Raw genomic sequence first — 19163 nt, 5'->3', positions numbered from 1 at the left:
AGCCCATCTGATGGGGTTGGTGCTAATACGTACTGTATTATAGGCCTATGCATGTACGTATATACACGCTTGGATATGAATAAAACTCTTATACCAAGTCTAACCCAATCCTGTATACGTCACATATTTCACAAGCTATTTGTGAATGCGAGACACCAGAGACTAATGTGCAATTCCAACAACTTGCCACTCATAGGAAGCATAATCATACACACTCAAGCATATCATCAATGATTACAAGAAGTCTCCACCATAATATACTGCTGTGAAGATATTCATGATGAAAAAAGAAATTAATCAGATATCACTCAAAATCATGAGAGAATAACCCTTATCTATCATGAGATTATGAAGTCATGAAGTCCTACTGTGATTGGGGAATGTAAGCACATAGTGTTTTGACATTAATTTCCCACAATTATTTCAGTCCCTGGTGATATCTGTAACCAACATTCAGTTACGACAACCCTAACATAAAGGTGATAATATCTCTCAAGATATTATCACCTTTAAGTAAGGGTTGTTGCCAGGAAATATGTTCATCTGTTTGGAAATGGAATATGCACATTTCATAATAAAATGCTGTATTTGACATGCAGGAACATTCCTGACAAACAAGGCTGTTAAAGGCAATCTGTTGAGATAAACAAAAAATAAAAGTTGAATAGTCCCCATATGAGACAGGCTTTATAAGAGAGACCACCTGTGGGCGACATAACACAATTCTATGGAGACGTTTCTTTCTGTCATGCACAAATGCACTCCCTCTTGCATTTTTTGCTTTTGTGTGCAAACAATCAACAGTAGTGTTTGTGCTGAATTAAACAAGCAATGTGACGGAAAGCACTGAAAATTGCCCGGCTCTTTTCTGAAGGTGGTGAATACCTTGCTGTTTTGTCAACAATAAAGCTCTTTTTGAATTCAACATTACCACCGAAAGCCATTATGAAAAGGAAACTGCACATTGATTGTGCAGTGCATCGGCCTCATTGGCTAATTTCCATGTAAAAATACCTAGACCTTTTCTATTTTCTGTTATTCAACTGCACTATGATGACGATGCAATGTAAAACTTCTTTGGTTTGCAATACTCTGGTCTGCAAAAATTTCTTTCACTTTACTCTTTCTTTTATTGGTTCCTTGTCTTGCCCTGTAGAACATTTTGCCACACTTCAATATTATGACAATGTCATATCCAGTATAAACATAGGTAGGCATTCTGTACTCACATGTGAGTTACCCTATCAAGAATATTATGTAAACAGCCAATCAGAGTGGAATAAAGCAAGTTTCTCTTCAATGACATAGTTACTGGAAAGCCAGAAATTTTTGCACACATGAAACTTTCATGTATTTATTCACAAGAAGCCAGATTCGCAAGAGTAAAGTGCACGCAAAAGTTGTTGTTCTTGTTTTTTCTACTCAATGCATTTGATGTCTGTGGCAGTTAGTTAAAGCTCCATGCTGCAATAAAGGCCATCGGCTCCAATTCGCGAAGTTTCATGCTGCAATTTTACAGTATACACTGAGATTTTTTTTTTTTTTTTTCAGGTAAAGTCTTTTACATTACATATTGTTGCTTTGGGTAATCATGTATAATATGTTATGATTCTGTAATTGTTTTGTTTGATGTTGCTCAACAAATGAAGATAAAAAATTCTCTTGAAGTAAATAATAAACAAGCTTGCCTGCAATGTGGCTAAAGAAGAAGATGGAGGAAATGTGGAAAAAATTGTCAGCTAGTGGATGCAGAAGACAGCTGGGGAAAACGTAGGCCGAGGAAGTTAAAGTTCCCTTGTGTCATTGGGCGTGCAATGCATTGATAATCGATGGTATAAAATATTCAGCACTTCTATGAATACATTACTGTGGCATGCAACGGCTCTTCGAAGAAAACTGAATTGAGTGGGTATGATCGTAAGAACCATAGGAGCTGCATTGCAATGAATTAATGTCTTTCTGATCATGGACCTACAACATGTTCTGATACACTTGAAATCTATTTTGGGAAGTTCTTCAAGTGTTTTTGACCCACTACTCTGAGGGTTGAACAATATTGCAAAATAAATTTTGGATTCTGGATCAAAAAAACAAAAAAACAAAAAAACACTTTCAACTGAAATTTTCTTGTCGTGCACACGAAGAAAAAAAAAAAAATCATCTGTCACACGATCATGCAGACTGGAAAGAAGAAAAGGAAGTGTGATTGTAATTTCTTCCAAGCTATGATTTAATGAAATAGGCAGAAATCTTCTAGAGTGTTACGATACCATGGTCTGTGATACTGCTTTCCCCTATACACACTATGATGGTATGCAGTGTTTCTTTGAAAGGTAAAGTAAGATATAAATGATTGTGTGTTCGCCATGGTCTACACATTGTAGACTATTTTCTTAGATTCTCGGTATAGATCTATCAATAGCATTTCAGCTCATCTTGTCTACTTGAGGGCAAAACTGCACGAAATCAAATTTCTCATGTCTATTTTGAAAAAAAAAAAATGATGACCCAAGAAAATGCTGATTATAAAAAGTGCATTACATCTCCAGTGTCAACAGTCCAGTAATTTGCCAGTCACAGATGGAAAAAAAAGCAAAAACGAACAAACAAACAAAACAAAGACAAAACAAAGAGGCAAAAAGCTTTACTGCTAATGCATTACTTTCGATTCATTCTAAAATTGTTCCATCTTTGAATGGCTTTACTAATCGGGGAAGGAAACAGGTCAAGTCATGCTGTGGGTATCATCTTTGGATGCATTACTTTTAAAAAAAAGAAAAAAAAATCCCACAAAATTTAACCTACATGTACCTTTAAACTCAATACAATGAAATCAAATCAAGAGTGTTCACAGCATAATTTCATAATCTAAATAGACTTTCCCCTCCGAAGGTGAACAATCAAAATCCCCTCTGCTGTTTGCCTGAGAGGCCCAAATGTGGTATTGAAAAGGATCACGGCAAAGTTTTTCCCATGTGGCATGACTATGCGACACAATTGGCGATGAAGGATAAAATCGCTCAGCCAAAGCAGCTCGTGGGACTCGGCCTTGTTTGATACGCTGGACCCAGACTGCGATGAATATTGCATGAAATTCCAAAAACCACAATGGCGCTTTCATTCTACTTCTCCAACCGTGACCAACTTTGATGTGAATCTCAACCCATTAGGACAGCTTTTGTTCGCTTACCATGCTAAAGGGGGGAAAAAAAGAGTAAAAAAAAAAAAAAAAAAAAGGTGCAAATTACTGACAACACAAAGACCATTTAGGTTGAACACCCTATGCCCTACAAAACCATAATATTGAGGGACTCAGTCTAATGCGAAATACAGTATAGACATAATTTCTAGTAAGAGAATGTACTGTTGCCAAACCAATGCTGTGTGTAGGTCATTATTGATAAAACACAGCGTAAACTGGCATTCTGAATTAGCAATTCATTCTCATTCCTTTTCTTAACAGCAAACAAACAATAGCACTACATGTATATCATGTGCCTAACAAAACTTCACAGGAATCTTCCTAAATTCTTCCATTTACACTGGGCCTGTTTCACTGATGTTGTTGAAGGCAATCCAAAGTATTAAAATCTCACAAATGTTCTCCACAAACCTTCCCCTCTGACTGCCAGTGGGCTATATGAACAGGTGACTGGATATGCAAAGATAACATGCTTATTACAGGAAATTATATCCTGATATTATGTTGCTTTGTATGAAAACAGAACAATCAAAGAAATAGATCAGTGATTTTTATTTTCATTTCTTTTTATTTCTTTTTCTTGGGGGGGGGGGGGGAATCAGACAAACATAAAAATTTAGGAACTGTAAAAGATTCACCTCTCTGATTTGTCTATTTTCATAAAATAAACATATATAATACTAGTATCAGGGTGAAATTTCCCTCTTACTCTGTTTTCATCATGATTTTGGAATGGGATGATTACAGTAATCAATATCACTGATTCACACTGGATATGGAAAGTTATACCTATTTGAGGTGCACAATTACATGTACAGGAGGATAGATTATGATGATCGAGATTAACATGAAATTGAAGAAGTCAGTTACAAATAATGAATACAGCCATGTTGTTACTTGACTCAGATTTCAATATTTTGAGGTCTCTCCTTTCCATTTTCCTCCCCCCTCCCCCCTCCCCCCCCCCCCCCCCCCAACACAGCCAAGGAGCCGTTGGATACATCAATAGCTCTGCCTCTTTGCAACACCTACCAGCATGCCCACAACACACACACACACACACATACATGTGTTATCTAAGGATTCCTCACTGCATTGATGTCACACAGTTAACTCGAGGACAGCGGTCCCTACAAGGTTGCTTGGAGGTATCTACTACCCGTACCTTACAGAAGTAGGGCTTGCCAGTGTGGATAGAGCCCAATTGGGGCGCAATTTGTCAGAAACGTGACGTTGGAATGGAATGAATGGAAGCACGTAATTGCCAGTCAGAAGAATCTTAACGAGATGCGTCATTCCCAGGCTAGGCTATTTGCTCATTACAATATGTTTGCTGACAAGAGTATTGCAGTTTAGACTACTTTGATCATAACTAATTTTACAGAATGGAAGGTTAATGTTGGGCTTGCATTTTTTTTCTCTTTTTAATTATTGCTGTTGTTGCTGCAACTTGCTGTTCTTGACAAACATAAACAATGTGCCCCCCTCCCCCAAAGAATGAAAAATAAAGAAAATTGTTTAGGACCTATACCTTTCAAGTGACACTCACTCAAGTCCTGCCTATCATAATTTCTAAGAAAAACGTACGCTGGCAAACGACTTGCTAATCATCATCAAAAGCACGTGGATGCGGCTAGAAAATGTTCAGAAAGCACAGACCTTCACCCAAGCAGCTCATTTGCCCAAAATGTTAATTGTGCTAGTGATGCCTCTACCGGTATCTGTCAGCCTGTTTGTTTATTACAGAAATGTGGCGGTGAAATCTGCTACGTAATCATGTTGGATCGCCACATCCAATAGATAATTGCAAGCATCTGGATGAATATGATGGATAACTTGTTATTAGCTAGCCCTGCATATTGTGACATCCTGGGCATTCTTCGAGGAAGCATACCTGGTATTGTTTAATGTTGGCACTGCCACACAGATACTACTATCAGAAATGACAATGTTGACTCCCAATAAAAGCCCATACAAAGACTCAGCTGTACATAGAGCACGGTCGAACAAACAGAGAGGGAAAAAAAAATAATAAACCTCACGAACATTTTCCGCTATTGAACCACGTATGACTCACTGTTATTTACCAAGCTGACATGAAAGGTATCACAAGTTTGACAAAGGGAGCATATCATCACTGGGAATCTTGTCATATATTTCACCATGCTGCCCACCCTGATGTAGGATGGTATGGTGTGTTGTCATGGTGAATCGAGAATGGAAAAATCCCCCTTGTTGTCTGATGAAACACTCATGACTCAGTACACTTGATCAAGAGCTGTTACACATACATGAGATAAAAAATTATTGGAATGACGATTGAAATCATGATTGCAGTGTGTTAAGAATGATCGGACCGTACACATGGTACCTGGGATACCATGATTTGAATGTGAATTCTCGCAAGGAAGTACAGCCTAAATCCTTTGTGCCATGTCAATCAAAGTTGCTTGTTTCAATGTGCGCACCTTGGAATTTTTCTACCTGAAGTGGTTGGAAGGTCACATAAGTTCCGCCTCTAAAACCATGTTTTTAGAGGTCAAGCCATACACAAGAGAATTTTTACAAGAATTTACCTTCAGAGTAGAATTTGAATTTGTGATTGTAATTCACTGAATTCATGGTTTCAGTTTGGTTATACATATCCTAAAAAGTGTATTCATCTGACTGATTTTTTTTTCCACAATAATCATCACTCAAATGATGAATTTTTCTCACGTGTAACTCCTCCAATCTTTGCACAAAATACTAATTTCTTTGGGCTGACTGACAACATCTCAAACACTTATCCACACAAAGCACCTAGAGGTGTGATGGTCTTGTTTAAAACTCCTGCCCGTAGAGGGGAAGTTTCCTATATACACCGAAGACTTCCGAAGAGGAAAGTATCAAAACAGCTATTTACAAGTGACATAGCTTGGAGAGTTATTACAAAATAATGACATTAAGACAAAGGTGCGACCTTTGGAAGATCAGTCGACTATTAAAGGTGGCAGCCCATATGACCTTAAAGATGGCATTCTAGCTATCATGTGATTTTGAATTCACATGAGTACTGGTCTATGATTTTTTTTATCACTGCAGTTTTTTAAGGTGAAGCATCAGTTTTCTTTCTGTCATGCTCAGAAAAGTATTCAAATTCTTTAACAAGTACCAGTATATCTTGAGATGTAGTCAGGAAAATTCAAACCATTGCAGAATTGCTCGGTAGTTTGTGTCAAGCAAAAATGACAAAAGAATGATTTCTTCACATCCTATACTTATATCATGCACCCCCCCCCCCCCAATTAAAAATTTGTTCATTACAACCAGTCAGCAAGCATACCTGAGATACAACCAGCAGAGTAAACATGCAGTAGCACATTTATGCTCTATTTTTCATTTGGTATATATCAAAATGCATATTTAAAAAAGACGCTATCTGTTCACTGAATAGAACTTGTTACAATTCAGGTCTTCAGAGAAGGACCCTGCATCTGTTTGAATACATTTAATAGTTATACACTGGCCTGTTCCTAGCTTATAGCTAAACTACAAATGTTGCTACGGCGACTGGCATGCCTCCGCCATAATGCATGGTTCTCCTAATAGGTCAATAGTACAATGTCTTGACAATGTGTGACGACAGTTTCACATAACTGGCAAAATATCAAAATGACAGGTTTGTCACAAATGTGTGGAATGTTCATTTTTCTTGAACTAGGTTTACTTGGGTGAATGACTAAATTGTCAGAGTGCAGGTATTTGGGATTTGGGGATTTGAGGATTTTTACTTGACTTCTGACCCTTTTATAAGTTTATGCACTGAGTAATTTACAAGGGATGAAGAAAAAGTGTAATTTCAGTACAGTAATATATTTGTATTTAAACGTGCCCTTTGACCCTTGACCTTTGACCTTAAAGTTCCAAAGAGAATACTGTTCGGTAGAACATGCATAAATATGTAATAAGTTTCATGATGATACCTTGAGTTATTTTCGAGATATGGAAGAGAAATTTAGCACTTTCACTTGAGCTTTTGGCAAGAAACTTCCCACAAAATATCTATTGAGTAACACATATCAAGTTTCAAGAAAAATCCTGGAGGCATTGCATAAATATGAAAGAAGTAGTGACATTTTGAGAAGTTGACCTTGACCTTTGATGCAGGACCCCCCTCCCAATTCCCTAGATAATCACTGCCAGTCAGGACATGCGTACATACTAAGTTCCATGAAGATTCCTTGAACCATTTGCGAGACATGGAGAAAAGCTTACAATTTCAACATTTTGACTTGACCTTTGACCCTTAACCTTCGACCTCATGACCCAAAACTCTCTCTGGAGAATCTTTATTTGGTAGTTCATATATACACTAAGTTTCAAGAAAATACCTTCTGGCATTGCATGGATATGGGGGAAACAGTGAAATTTTGAGCATTTGACCTTGACCTTTGACCTTGAGCATGTGCACCTAATAGTTGATAGGCACAACTTCGCCCACTCATTCATAACACATGCCAAGTTTCATTAGGATACCTCAAACGGTTTTTAGTTACGCTGTCCACAAAATTGATTACGGACGGAAGAACGGAGGACGGACGGACAACCGAAAACATAATGCCTATGGCACCACTTTGTGGCCGAGGCATAAACAAAAATGGCTTCAGCGTAGAAGGTAGGGTTCCATGACACATGCTCCTGTGACAATTGCTGGACCATGAAATATCTGCTAGCTAAGCCGAACATAAATTCTACCCAAAAACAAAACCCTAACCCTAATCTCAATCATCAAACATAATCTGAAACCCTATCATAACCCGAACCCGAACCTCTAACCCTAACTCTAAGGGTGCGTTTATCGAAAAAATTTTGAGGCAGAATCACGATCCTAAACATGTTTGAGGCATTTTCAGGGGTTAGATAAACGCAACCGTGTTTTCAAACGTGTTTAGAAACAGCGTTTTGAAACGCCATTCAAAGGGTGTTTTGAAACACATTTGAGACCATGATCACTTTTCTGTGAGTAGATAAACGCAATGTAAATTTGAAACATGCATATCTCACGGTCAACTCGCAGCTGTTTCTGGTTGTGTTTTCTACCAATTATTTGTGTGTGAATGATGAGGCATGTTTGGTGGTATGCAGTTGACCTTTACTCCAGGGTCGAATGGCACACAGCAGGTGTGCAGTGACAACACTTTAATTGCAATTGTATGATGGTTAGATAAACACGGCTCCTCAAGAATCGTGTTTCAAACCGCATTTTAAAACATGATTCTCTCTCTGAAGTTAGATAAACACAGCCTACACATAAGTCCTTGGAGAAGATAAGACTGGAGCAATTGTCGCAGTCGTGAGTAAATGTGGTGTCACCAGAAGACAGATGAGACACTCACCCACTCCCTTGGTTGAAGATCCTCCACATGACCTCCTGTGTCATCATACTGATCCGAAAGACTTCTTAAAATCTGAGAAATGAGAAGAGACAGAAAAACAGAAAGAAAGTAACAAACAGACAGGGACAAGATGTAAAAAGTCAAAATGACACATATTTATGGCAGCATTAAGCAGCAATCATTTTTTTAAAGGAAATTTTGATTATTATACACACAACATCTTAAATTGTACACATGTAATACCACAATAAACTTCAAAGCTAATCTTGTCTGTTGATATATTTCTACACTACAGAATATGGTATCCATAGAGGATTGACATTTCACAACCACACAATCTAAACTTCTCACATCTTCTGCATGTTCTGCATTTTAAGGCTAAATCATAACCCATGAGAACAAGGTAACGTGATCTTTGCTCAAAACGAAGCAGTATATCATATCTTCTTCTTTTCCCTCTATCCCTTATTTCTGTTTCTCTAGGATGTACATTTCAAACAAATAATGGGAATGCAAGTAGACAAATGAATGCTTCATTAACTTAGAAAGACAGCAAAGACAACTGAACCTCAAAAAAAGGCAAGTGTATTTAAGCTATTTTCTTCAGCCAGAGCTAGGCTCAATCAATATACGATATATACAATTCAAGTTGATTTATTTCACTTCCAACAAACAAATAAGAAATACAAATAAACGCTCATATACACAGACATCATGAAATCAGTACCACAATGCGATGAACAATCGTATAACAATCTTTGAATTAAAGAAAGATATTATTCAAATTTAATTTGTAGAGAGAGACAAATTGAAGAAAATTACACCTGAATCTTTGAATTATCATAAAACAGCAAAACTGGGAGTAAATTACTGACTTTATGCATACAAATGACTTCAGCAGTCAAATCAACTGATTCCTCTCCCCCACAAATCAATATATGTATTTTCATTTCATGAAATCTAATTGCGGTTAAAACCGGCAATCATGACACACTTTATTCCTCTCATACGAAATCATAAATTTAAAAGATAATTGGAATCATTGCTGTCGGCTTTCGAGGAGCTGATCATTTATCGCATGACAGATTTCCTATTAGAACTGCCACTCGGGGATAGCAAACAATACTTTCATGGCAAATAACTCTCTTTCCATTCCACCCCAAGTCACATCTAGACAGTACAATCTCCCGCATTCAGTGGGCCCATCAGACACATGAGTAGGATGATAATCAGAAAAGGACCAAAATAGACTCTGCCTTTGTTGACAAAAAAGTCCAGGTACTTTACATTCCTTTCTGCTTGACATTTCCAACCCAGGACATACCACCCTAATGTCCCTCCCCCGTCATCCCACCACCTAGATTTATCAAGCTCTTAACTTCATTCAAAGTGCAGTGGGTGCGACCAATGTTGAATGTGCAAACATTCTCCGTGTCTATGGTCTGTCTTCCATTCTACACCCTGGGTGTAAGTTTGCAGCCTGCCATGTGTTTACACTGAACACCAGGAGAGAGAGCAAACACAGCTATCTAAACTCACTGTCTCCAGACAGGATGGTTTTGATATTTTCCCATTCACACAGATCAATTTGCCAGTGGAAGTGAGATGATGGCCACACCTTTGTGTACAACAAGCCTTTAAAAAAAATGGAATTGACTGATTATGATGGATCGGTTACAGACATTTCATTTTCTTTCATCATTTTTGTCTTTTTTTTCATATGCAACCTGTGTAATTTAATCCAATCAATCAATGCAATGTTTACACAAATATGATAGGAGAAAGCTCAGATTGCCTAGGAGCACCAACCAAAGATATTTGAAGATTTTTAAAACAGTCCCTGTGTGCAGATTTTTCGTACTATTAGAGCTGGGGCATTATCCATGGTCTATGGATGAGAACCAACCCTAAAGCTGAGGAGGTCTCAGGTTCAAGCCATGTCATGAAAGTTGTGTCCTTTGGCAAGACATTCTTATCTATACATTTGGAGCATTCACATCGAAATTACCATGGTATTAAAGGACAAGTCCATCTTTATATACAAGTGGATTGAGTGAATGCAGCAATATTAGTAGAACACATCAGTGAAAGTTTGGGGAAAATCGGACAATCCGTTCAAAAGTTATGAATTTTTAAAGCATCTGCGTAGTCACTACTGGATGAGAAGACTACTACAGTGTATGATGTCATATGCGTACAACCATATAAAGAAAATAAAAAGAGAATTTCACAAAACTTTACTTTTTGAATAAAGTGCACATTTCTTCGACTTGTTACTGACAAATGTTAAGGGTAATATTATTCCCCCTGCCTTCTGAAAGAGAGAAGTCAAGTGTTCTTTTGTTATGCGAGAAAAGTGAAAATATGTTGAATTTTCTTTATTCTTTCTTTATATCATTGTACTCATGTGACATCACAAGCTATAGTAGTCTTCTCATCCAGCCTTGAGTGAGCAGAAACTTCAAAAATTCGTAACTTTTGAACAGATTGTCCAATTTTCCTCAAACTCTCAATGATGTGCTCTACTAATATTACTGCATTCACTCAACCCACATGTCTATGAAGGTGAACTTGTCCTTTAAATGCTATGATAATTTGTCAGCACCATATTCATTGGTGAAATAACAGTCAATATTCAGTATACTGCAGTAATTTACTTGGTATTGTTCTCATTCCACCATATATGTGCCATTATCATACATTGTATCTCCTTCTGGTCATGTGAGAAGTATATCACTGTATGATTGGTGGTATTTCATGACATGATTCACATATAAATCTCGCATGAATATTTTGTGCAAAGTTTGAATTGCCACCATAAAGAGTAAGGTACAATTCGTGATGTATTTCAGCATATTTTGCTGTGTACAGTTTGTACAATGTACTTGCGTTCACATTAATTACATTGAACTACTGTGCCAAATACCACAGTTTTTGAAATACACCATGGTATTTCACTGTTAACATACTTAATGCCCCTCTCGACCCAGTTGTACAAGTGGGTACATTGTAAGAAGTTCTTTGTCAATGGGTTAGAATGAATTATAAAATGGGTTCAAGAATGTAGCCAATAGGAAGCGCTGAAATGAGTCACGTGTGCTTCCTTTATTCTAGTCCCATTGCACTAAATCCTATTGCCGATCGTCTGTGCGCGCGGCGGCTCCTTTGAATTGCATGCATACGCGCTGTCAATCCAGTAAACAACTTCTAGTTCGGGCTGCCAATCACAAGCCGGCCGGCCGGCCTTTCTTCCCTTGTGCATAACATGTGTGGCGTACGTATACTCTACTATACGTACACTTTGTACAGTACAGTAGACCAAGCGTTGTGGGACCGGACGCGTACATGGAGTCACTTTGAAGGGCAAATCCAACGATTTAGCAGGTTAATTCTCACGCCGTTTTCAGAGTATGTTGTCCAGTAGGCGTATATGAGGAGTCTATATCAAGTCTTTAAGGTAAAGGGTGCATATTCTATGTAAAATAAGTAAGTTTTCATGCGGGAACTTAAGTGTCCGGAAACCCAACCCCCCATCATACTTATACTGTATGTGCGGGATTTCCGAGTGCGACGTGGGTAAATGTTTGGGACGAACATCTTCGGACGTCTTGACCCACAAAGGTACGTGAAAAACGCTGAAAAATGCTGTTAGTTTTCGAATTTTCGACCCATTTTATAAAACAAATGATGCACAGGATTATTTAAGCATGTTTCACAATTGTAAATACCCTCGAGTGCACTATACGCCTACACTAACGCACTCTATCCTGTGCATCATTTGTATATTACACTGTGTAGCAATGGATGTTAAATATTTTCTATACGAATCACACTGCATTTTGTTGGCTATTGGGCCATTAGGAGTTCTAACAAAGAGGGGATGCATTCCTCCCTCTACAACCTGTTTCCTCTGTCATTCAGTTTCTGGTATTTTTCATTTCAAATGAATGTGCATGCCACAACAACCTCACTATTAACGCCTACAACAACAACAACAACAAAACAGTCTATAGAATCCAGAGTCTAAATATCTCTGAATGAACTGTCTACTGGGCTTTTCACTCTGCACAAATACTGGATGAAATTTGACAATATGACGAGTGGGTGACACATCACAGTTACTCTTCCTCAATCTTATATCTGTGCGGCACAACTTGACAAGGATATGTTTTTCTTTCTCTTTCTATTTATTTCTCAATAATACATAGGCCTGTGAACACCCACATTCTATTGAAACCTGCCAATAAAAGAGGCTCCCTTCATGGAGAACACTCCAGACATGTGCAGTCTGTATGATGGAGCATCTATTTCTATAACACCCTGATCAAAGGTGAAGTTATCACACAGTGACACTTGGGGGGAAAAAAGATCTATCATCACTGAATCAGGCTAGTACGCTATCCTTGACTGCTATTCACCTCAATATTTGAATGCCTGAAAGGGAAATATTTGTGGATTTGTCATCGAGCTGTGTATAGGGGAATCTGTCCTACCCATATTTCATTTTGCTAACCTTAAAGAAAAGCAAACAAGTTCCAAAGGGCACCTATTCACCACAGACTGCTACAATTTCCCTGGCAATTCAAAGCAGACACTGCTTTGTTTTGACGTTCTCATCTCTCTTCAATTACCAGTACACATGAAGTGAAACCATCCATCCTACAATGGTAGCTTCCAAGTGAAATTGTTACAGTCATGTCATTCAATTTAGTACAACACACTGTAACTGTGTCTACTGTAAATTTACAACTTTGTGATAGTTGTTTGAAATCCCTCCCTCCCCACTCCCATATGCCTAATTACTCCTTAATCTGCATATATACACAGAATCACATTTCATTCTGATAGCAGAAGAACCACATCATACCTTTGGGCTTTGTCAATGTTAGACCTTTGTTCAATCACAAACCAGTTTTATAGTCATTCTGTACTACACACACACACACACACACACACACACACACACACACACACACACACACACACACACACACACAGGATAACACTTTTAATAGTCTTAAAATAATTTTTGTGATACATATAAACACTTCCTCAAACTTTACTGATGTACAAGTAAATATCATCATATCATGTCAACATGATTACTTTAAAAAAAGCGTAATATATCATTCAAATTTCAGATATTGACTTTTCTGACAGATTGATGCATGACTGTAAATCATATCATATCATACCCCCTCCCCCCCCCCCCCCCCCCCCCCAAAAAAAAAAAAGAGAGTAAAGATTACAGTTAGAGTAAAGATTACAGTTAGAGCTGGGTTTAGGGTTAGAATCTGGTTTGTAGGGTTAGAATCAGGTTCAGGATAGGATTAGGGTTAAGGTCAGGGGAAGGGTCTGGGGTAATTGTCCCAGAACCATTTAAATCAATATCATTAAATGCATGGGCAAACAAACTAAAAGAAGAGTGTAGCCATAGAAAAAGATTAAGATTGCATTTGGAAAAAAGTCAATCAACAGCAATACAATTAAATCTAATTCGTGCGCAACTGGTTTACTGCAAAATGAAGTGATGGACTTTGTAGTATCACTCGGCTGTCTTTATGGCATGGCTTATGAGCCATCTTGGTCATGTGACTGGCAGGACTCTAAACATGACTGGTACATTGGGGTTGCTGTTTCATGTTTCCTTTACATAAGATCAAGTTAATCCCTTTTCCAGATGAAGTACTGCAGACTTTAACAGAGGTCAGACATTGAGTCATCTGTCCTACTTATCATATGGTGGGTCTACACACAGTATGACAACTTACAACTCGCAAATTTATACAAGCTCCGAGTACAAAATATGCTTCCTAATGCATTTATCGTGGACAATTTTCTTCGTACATCAGCTTTGTCAGCACCATTTGTCGTAATCAACTTGAATTTGAAACAAGGACTGATGCATGTCCACATAAATGTTTTTAAAACCCTTTTTGTGCTTTGAGTGCTGATTGGTACAGAAAACACCAACCACAGAAAACACACAGGAAGATTGCCTCCACGCTTATATCACATAACAATTCTTGGATGAATTATTTGTTCTATCAGTGAGTATAGGGCCTATATGCAAACACACTCAATTTTTTTAAATTTCCTTGTATAATTATGGAGATTGATATCATGGCAGGTACAAACTTAAAATTTCAGACAAACATGTCATGAGGACTGTACTGTCCCATATCAAAGCGATGTCTCCTAAAGAGCATAATTGTGTTCAGAAATCTTTCTGTGAGTTTGTAGCACAGTGTTCCCATTTTTACCATTACTTACTAAACAGTGGCAGCTGTATTGTTTCCATGAATTTGCTGCACATATTTCGTGAAGACATGTTCTCAGATACACCAACTAAGGCTAAGAAATTAACCCTTCATTATATACACTTAACGAAAAGCATTCATGTTTTCTTTGTACAAAGCCTGACTGTAGTCATGCAGTTTGTATCACAAAGAAGGCATTTGCAAGTGAGCCTAAAGGCCCCCATGTTTAGTTTAACATTTTCCTATAAACTGAAATAGCTGGAACTTACATACATTTGTACTACAAACTCTATGATACATGCATCTCCTTACCTCTTTGCTTCCTGAGATTTTGTTGAGGAAAGTGGCAAGTTCCTGGTACTCCGCATAAACTGCCCTGCAGACTGCTTGGTAGTGGCTTGCAGCCTCACTGGGCTGGGGTAGATGGCAGGAGCACCGCTGCATATAGCAAGGCGAGAATCAGGAGAAAAAAAGATGGAGGTTAGAAATAATAAAGACAGTCACAGACACCAAGAGAAGTTAGTCACTGTAGCATGAAATTCTACATTTGATTCAGACTGCTACCCTCAATTTAAGAAAACAGCAGAGAGTAGTCTCATTAAGGACCACATAACATTCCTTGTGCTGAAAATGTGCCAATAATTACGACAATAACCATTAAGATCATAGATACAGTGTATTTCTTCTTTTTTTTTCCCCTGCCAATACAATTTTTACACTAAACTGCTTCTTTGTACATTTCCCAAAACACATTTTAACCAGTGAATCTGACCATTTGATAACATTCTTTTCTTTTTTTTTAATTCTTTGGCAGACCTGCATTGGTCATGCATCACGTCTAGTACCATAAATCCTAACTACTATCATTGGCACAGGCACCATGGTTTCTATGGCAACAAATTTAATACATAAAAATGCGAGATACAGGATGTAAGTCTCTCTAGAATGCAACATATCCATGTGCTGAAATGAACATGAGGATATGATTATGAAGCCATTTTTCAACTGTGGCTCAAGTTTTAAAATCCTATACGTGCAGGCTTTCTATACAAGGACATCAACAAAAGGTACAAAGAGATGTGTTTTAGTACATGTAGGCTGCTGGAAATGAATGGTACATTCATGAGCAGGGTTTACAACTGGAATAAGATGTCAACAAGTGATGGAAAATCTTTTTCTCTCTTTTTATTTAGTCTCCACTTTGTTGTACTGTATAAGCTGTTATTTTTGCGTACAGATATTTTCGCGTATGAGGAGGTCATGGACATTTTTGCGATATGCTTTTTTCGCAAATTGACACAAGCTGTCGTAAGTGCACTATTACACCAGCGCATGGGTGACATTTTCACGTGTTGTTGAATTATAATATGATGTAAGTAAAACCACGTAAAAGAGAAACTGTGATAATTTTAATACAGAGCATCATGTACTCCCAATCATCACGATATTACAAACATATCCACAATTTTCCAAAACTAATACTGCCACATGTGACCATATTATGCACCACTGTTAGACCTTTGAAACATTGTAGCTGCACAGAGTGGGCTGTATAACGATGCAAATGCAAACATAGTGTACAATCATAAGGGACCACCGTCAGATTGTATCCTTCTCTTGACTCTCTTCTCTGAAATGTTTGCTCACCTCAGCATCCCCCTTGCATAGGATTACTACTTATCTTATATGCAATTTCTCCAGGAGAATTGTCATTATTAGGTATAAAATACAAAACAAGAAGTATTTAGAAACTTCTCTTCTTTACAGAAAGAAAAAAAAGTAGGTATTTATTATCCTGCCCAAATAGTCTAAACATACAAGAGCTGGTGACTGCAGACACTCAGAAACATAATTTGCCCCATATGGTTACTTTGATCTGTATTACCATTGATAATTCATTTACTAGTATTAATTATAAAATGGGTTCAAGAATGTAGCCAATAGGAAGCGCTGAAATGAGTCACGTGTGCTTTAGTTATTCTAGTCCCATTGCACTGCGTGTTAAATCCTATTGCCGATCGTCTGCGCGCGCGGCGGCTCCTTTGAATTGCATGCATGGGTATCATGGGTACCAAAATGTGACAATGACCTCAAATTTTCGAATTGGTTAATATGTAATGAAACTTAGCTGTGTGTGTACTGTGTTATATCTAAGATAACAGCCAATAAACATTACACTCACAAATACTCTAATATTTCTTTGGTAACATGTTCATTCACAACTACTGTAAAACATGATATACATTGTATTCACGGCACGAAATTTTCGCGAATTGGAGCCGACGGCCTTTTTCGTGGCAAGAAATTTTCGCGAATTGCCTCTTGCATTCAAAGCATATAGTATAGATAAGAAATTTCGCGTGCATTTTAATTTCGCGAATCTTGGCGCTCGCGAAATTCGCAAAATTAAAATGCACGCGAACATTTCTCGTTTTACAGTACCCCATAAATGTTTCATGTGTAACACGAACACAAAAATTTGTAGATTTTCTGAAATTTTTCTAATTTTTAAATACATAATTTCTAATTGTTACTCACTCCTGTGTAGCAAATGAACATACTTGCAACACACGAGATGAATTGGAGCATAAGGAAAAATTGTTTGTGTACAATTTCAATGTGCTTTTTTGTAGATATCCACAAAATATGATTTTTTTTTTTCTTGGCAGGTCTTAAAACTTGTTTTGTTTGAAAAAGCCTCATTGAAAGAGTCAAATCAAGTTCAGGATACATTAATATGTTTGTTCTAAAGACTCATAAACCAGTATAGAATATTCGCAAGCAGTACCTTGCAAACACATTGGAAAAGGCCTAATTCACGGTATTAACATGAACACCAATATTAATGGTGTTCTGTTACTATGTGAGAGAAGGATTGCAATAAATGTATCTTTATTCTATACATAATCAAATAAAATAACTGTTTTAGATCAGTATTAATGCATATATATTGACATGGTATGGCCTAAACTTTTATTATTCCAAAGAAATTCCTGTAAGGATGTATACTTTGTTACACAGGCTGAGGTTTCATGTGTAACAGGTTTATGCAGAACACCAAATAATCATTTTCCAGAACGTTTGGTCACAATTGACACTGTCTGTACCCATATCTTTTGTTTAATCCAAACGACAGGGTCATACGAACCTTATTTTAATTAAAAACACTATTCCTAATTATATTTTAGCATTTTGGCTGAAATTCAATATTTCACGGAGTAACGGTGTTCAGGGGAACACCAAAATGAAATTTCACCAATGAGGCCAATACTTGAGAAATTGTAGATTGAAGGAAAATTCTCTTCTAATCTGCCAAGGAAATGCACACAGAAAAGGTACTTTATAAGATACAGGAGTTTTGAACAAGACAGTAATTCAACCCAAAAATTTCACAGAGTAACATTTTTTGAGAACACCAAACACGTTTGTCAGAAAATGAAATCATGTTTTTCTTGTTCTTTGTTGAATTTGAATGGAAGTTGGACTTAAATTCTATTTAATGTTAGCAAGTCTTACAATTTTAATGCAAGCTACAACTGTGTGTCAGATTATTTTAGCTTCTACAAAGCTTTCAACATATCACTGAGTAACACATTTTTGAGAACACCAAATGTTACGCATGAAACAACTATTGTTGCACTCACCTCTTAAAGAGACCGTAACATTTTCTCCTGAATTGTGTATTCAGTATGCATGAACATGCTCTAATTGGTCAGAGAACATTTCTGAGGGGCAGTTTTATCGTTTGGAAAATGTATAGATTAAACTATTTCTGAAACCTACCAAAAATGTCACACTTTTTAAACCAAAAAAGTAACAATATTTACACATTTATGCTTAAAAAACACATGTTGGTTTTATCAAAATATTTAAAATGTATCACCGTTGGAAAGCTTTCTGACTGCTTTATAGTTCATGACCATAATTATTTAGAAATTTATTTTCATGTAGCCAGCACAGCTAATTTCATGATTAGACATCACACAATTACTCCTGGTACCCATATTAAAAGAAATACCCGCATACGCGCTGTCAATCCTGTAAACAACTTCTAGTTCAGGGCCGGGCTGCCGGTCGGCCGGCCTTTCTTCCCTTGTGCATTGTGGCGTACGTATACTCTTATACGTACTGTGTACAGTACAGTAGACCAAGCGTTGTGGGACCAGACGCGTACATGGAGTCACTTTGAAGGGCAAATCCAACGATCTAGCAGGTTAATTCTCACGCCGTTTTCAGAGTATGTTGTCTAGTAGGCCTATATGAGGAGTCTATATCAAGTCTTTAAGGTAAAGGGTGCATATTCTATGTAAAATAAGTAAGTTT

At 37.4% G+C, this 19163-nt stretch overlaps 1 protein-coding gene across 1 annotated transcript in view; it reads right to left on the bottom strand.

Annotated features, from left to right (window-relative positions):
- The window catches only part of LOC139720542 (protein spire homolog 1-like), a 75582-nt gene that overhangs the window by 23657 nt on the left and 32762 nt on the right, over positions 1-19163 (bottom strand). Inside the window, exons 4-5 of the mRNA XM_071631894.1 lie at positions 15153-15278; positions 8581-8652 (exon numbers count right to left, since the gene is read on the bottom strand). Of these exons, the coding sequence (XP_071487995.1) occupies positions 8581-8652; positions 15153-15278 (198 nt within the window). The remainder of the gene's footprint in view (positions 1-8580; positions 8653-15152; positions 15279-19163) is intronic.

Source organism: Diadema antillarum, unplaced genomic scaffold (genome assembly GCF_040938485.1).
Source record: "Diadema antillarum isolate AM-2024a unplaced genomic scaffold, OU_Dant_1.0 scf00000128, whole genome shotgun sequence".
NCBI lineage: Eukaryota > Metazoa > Echinodermata > Echinoidea > Diadematoida > Diadematidae > Diadema > Diadema antillarum.
The sequence above is the reverse complement of the archived record's forward strand: the minus strand, read 5'-3'. Positions and strand labels throughout refer to the sequence as shown.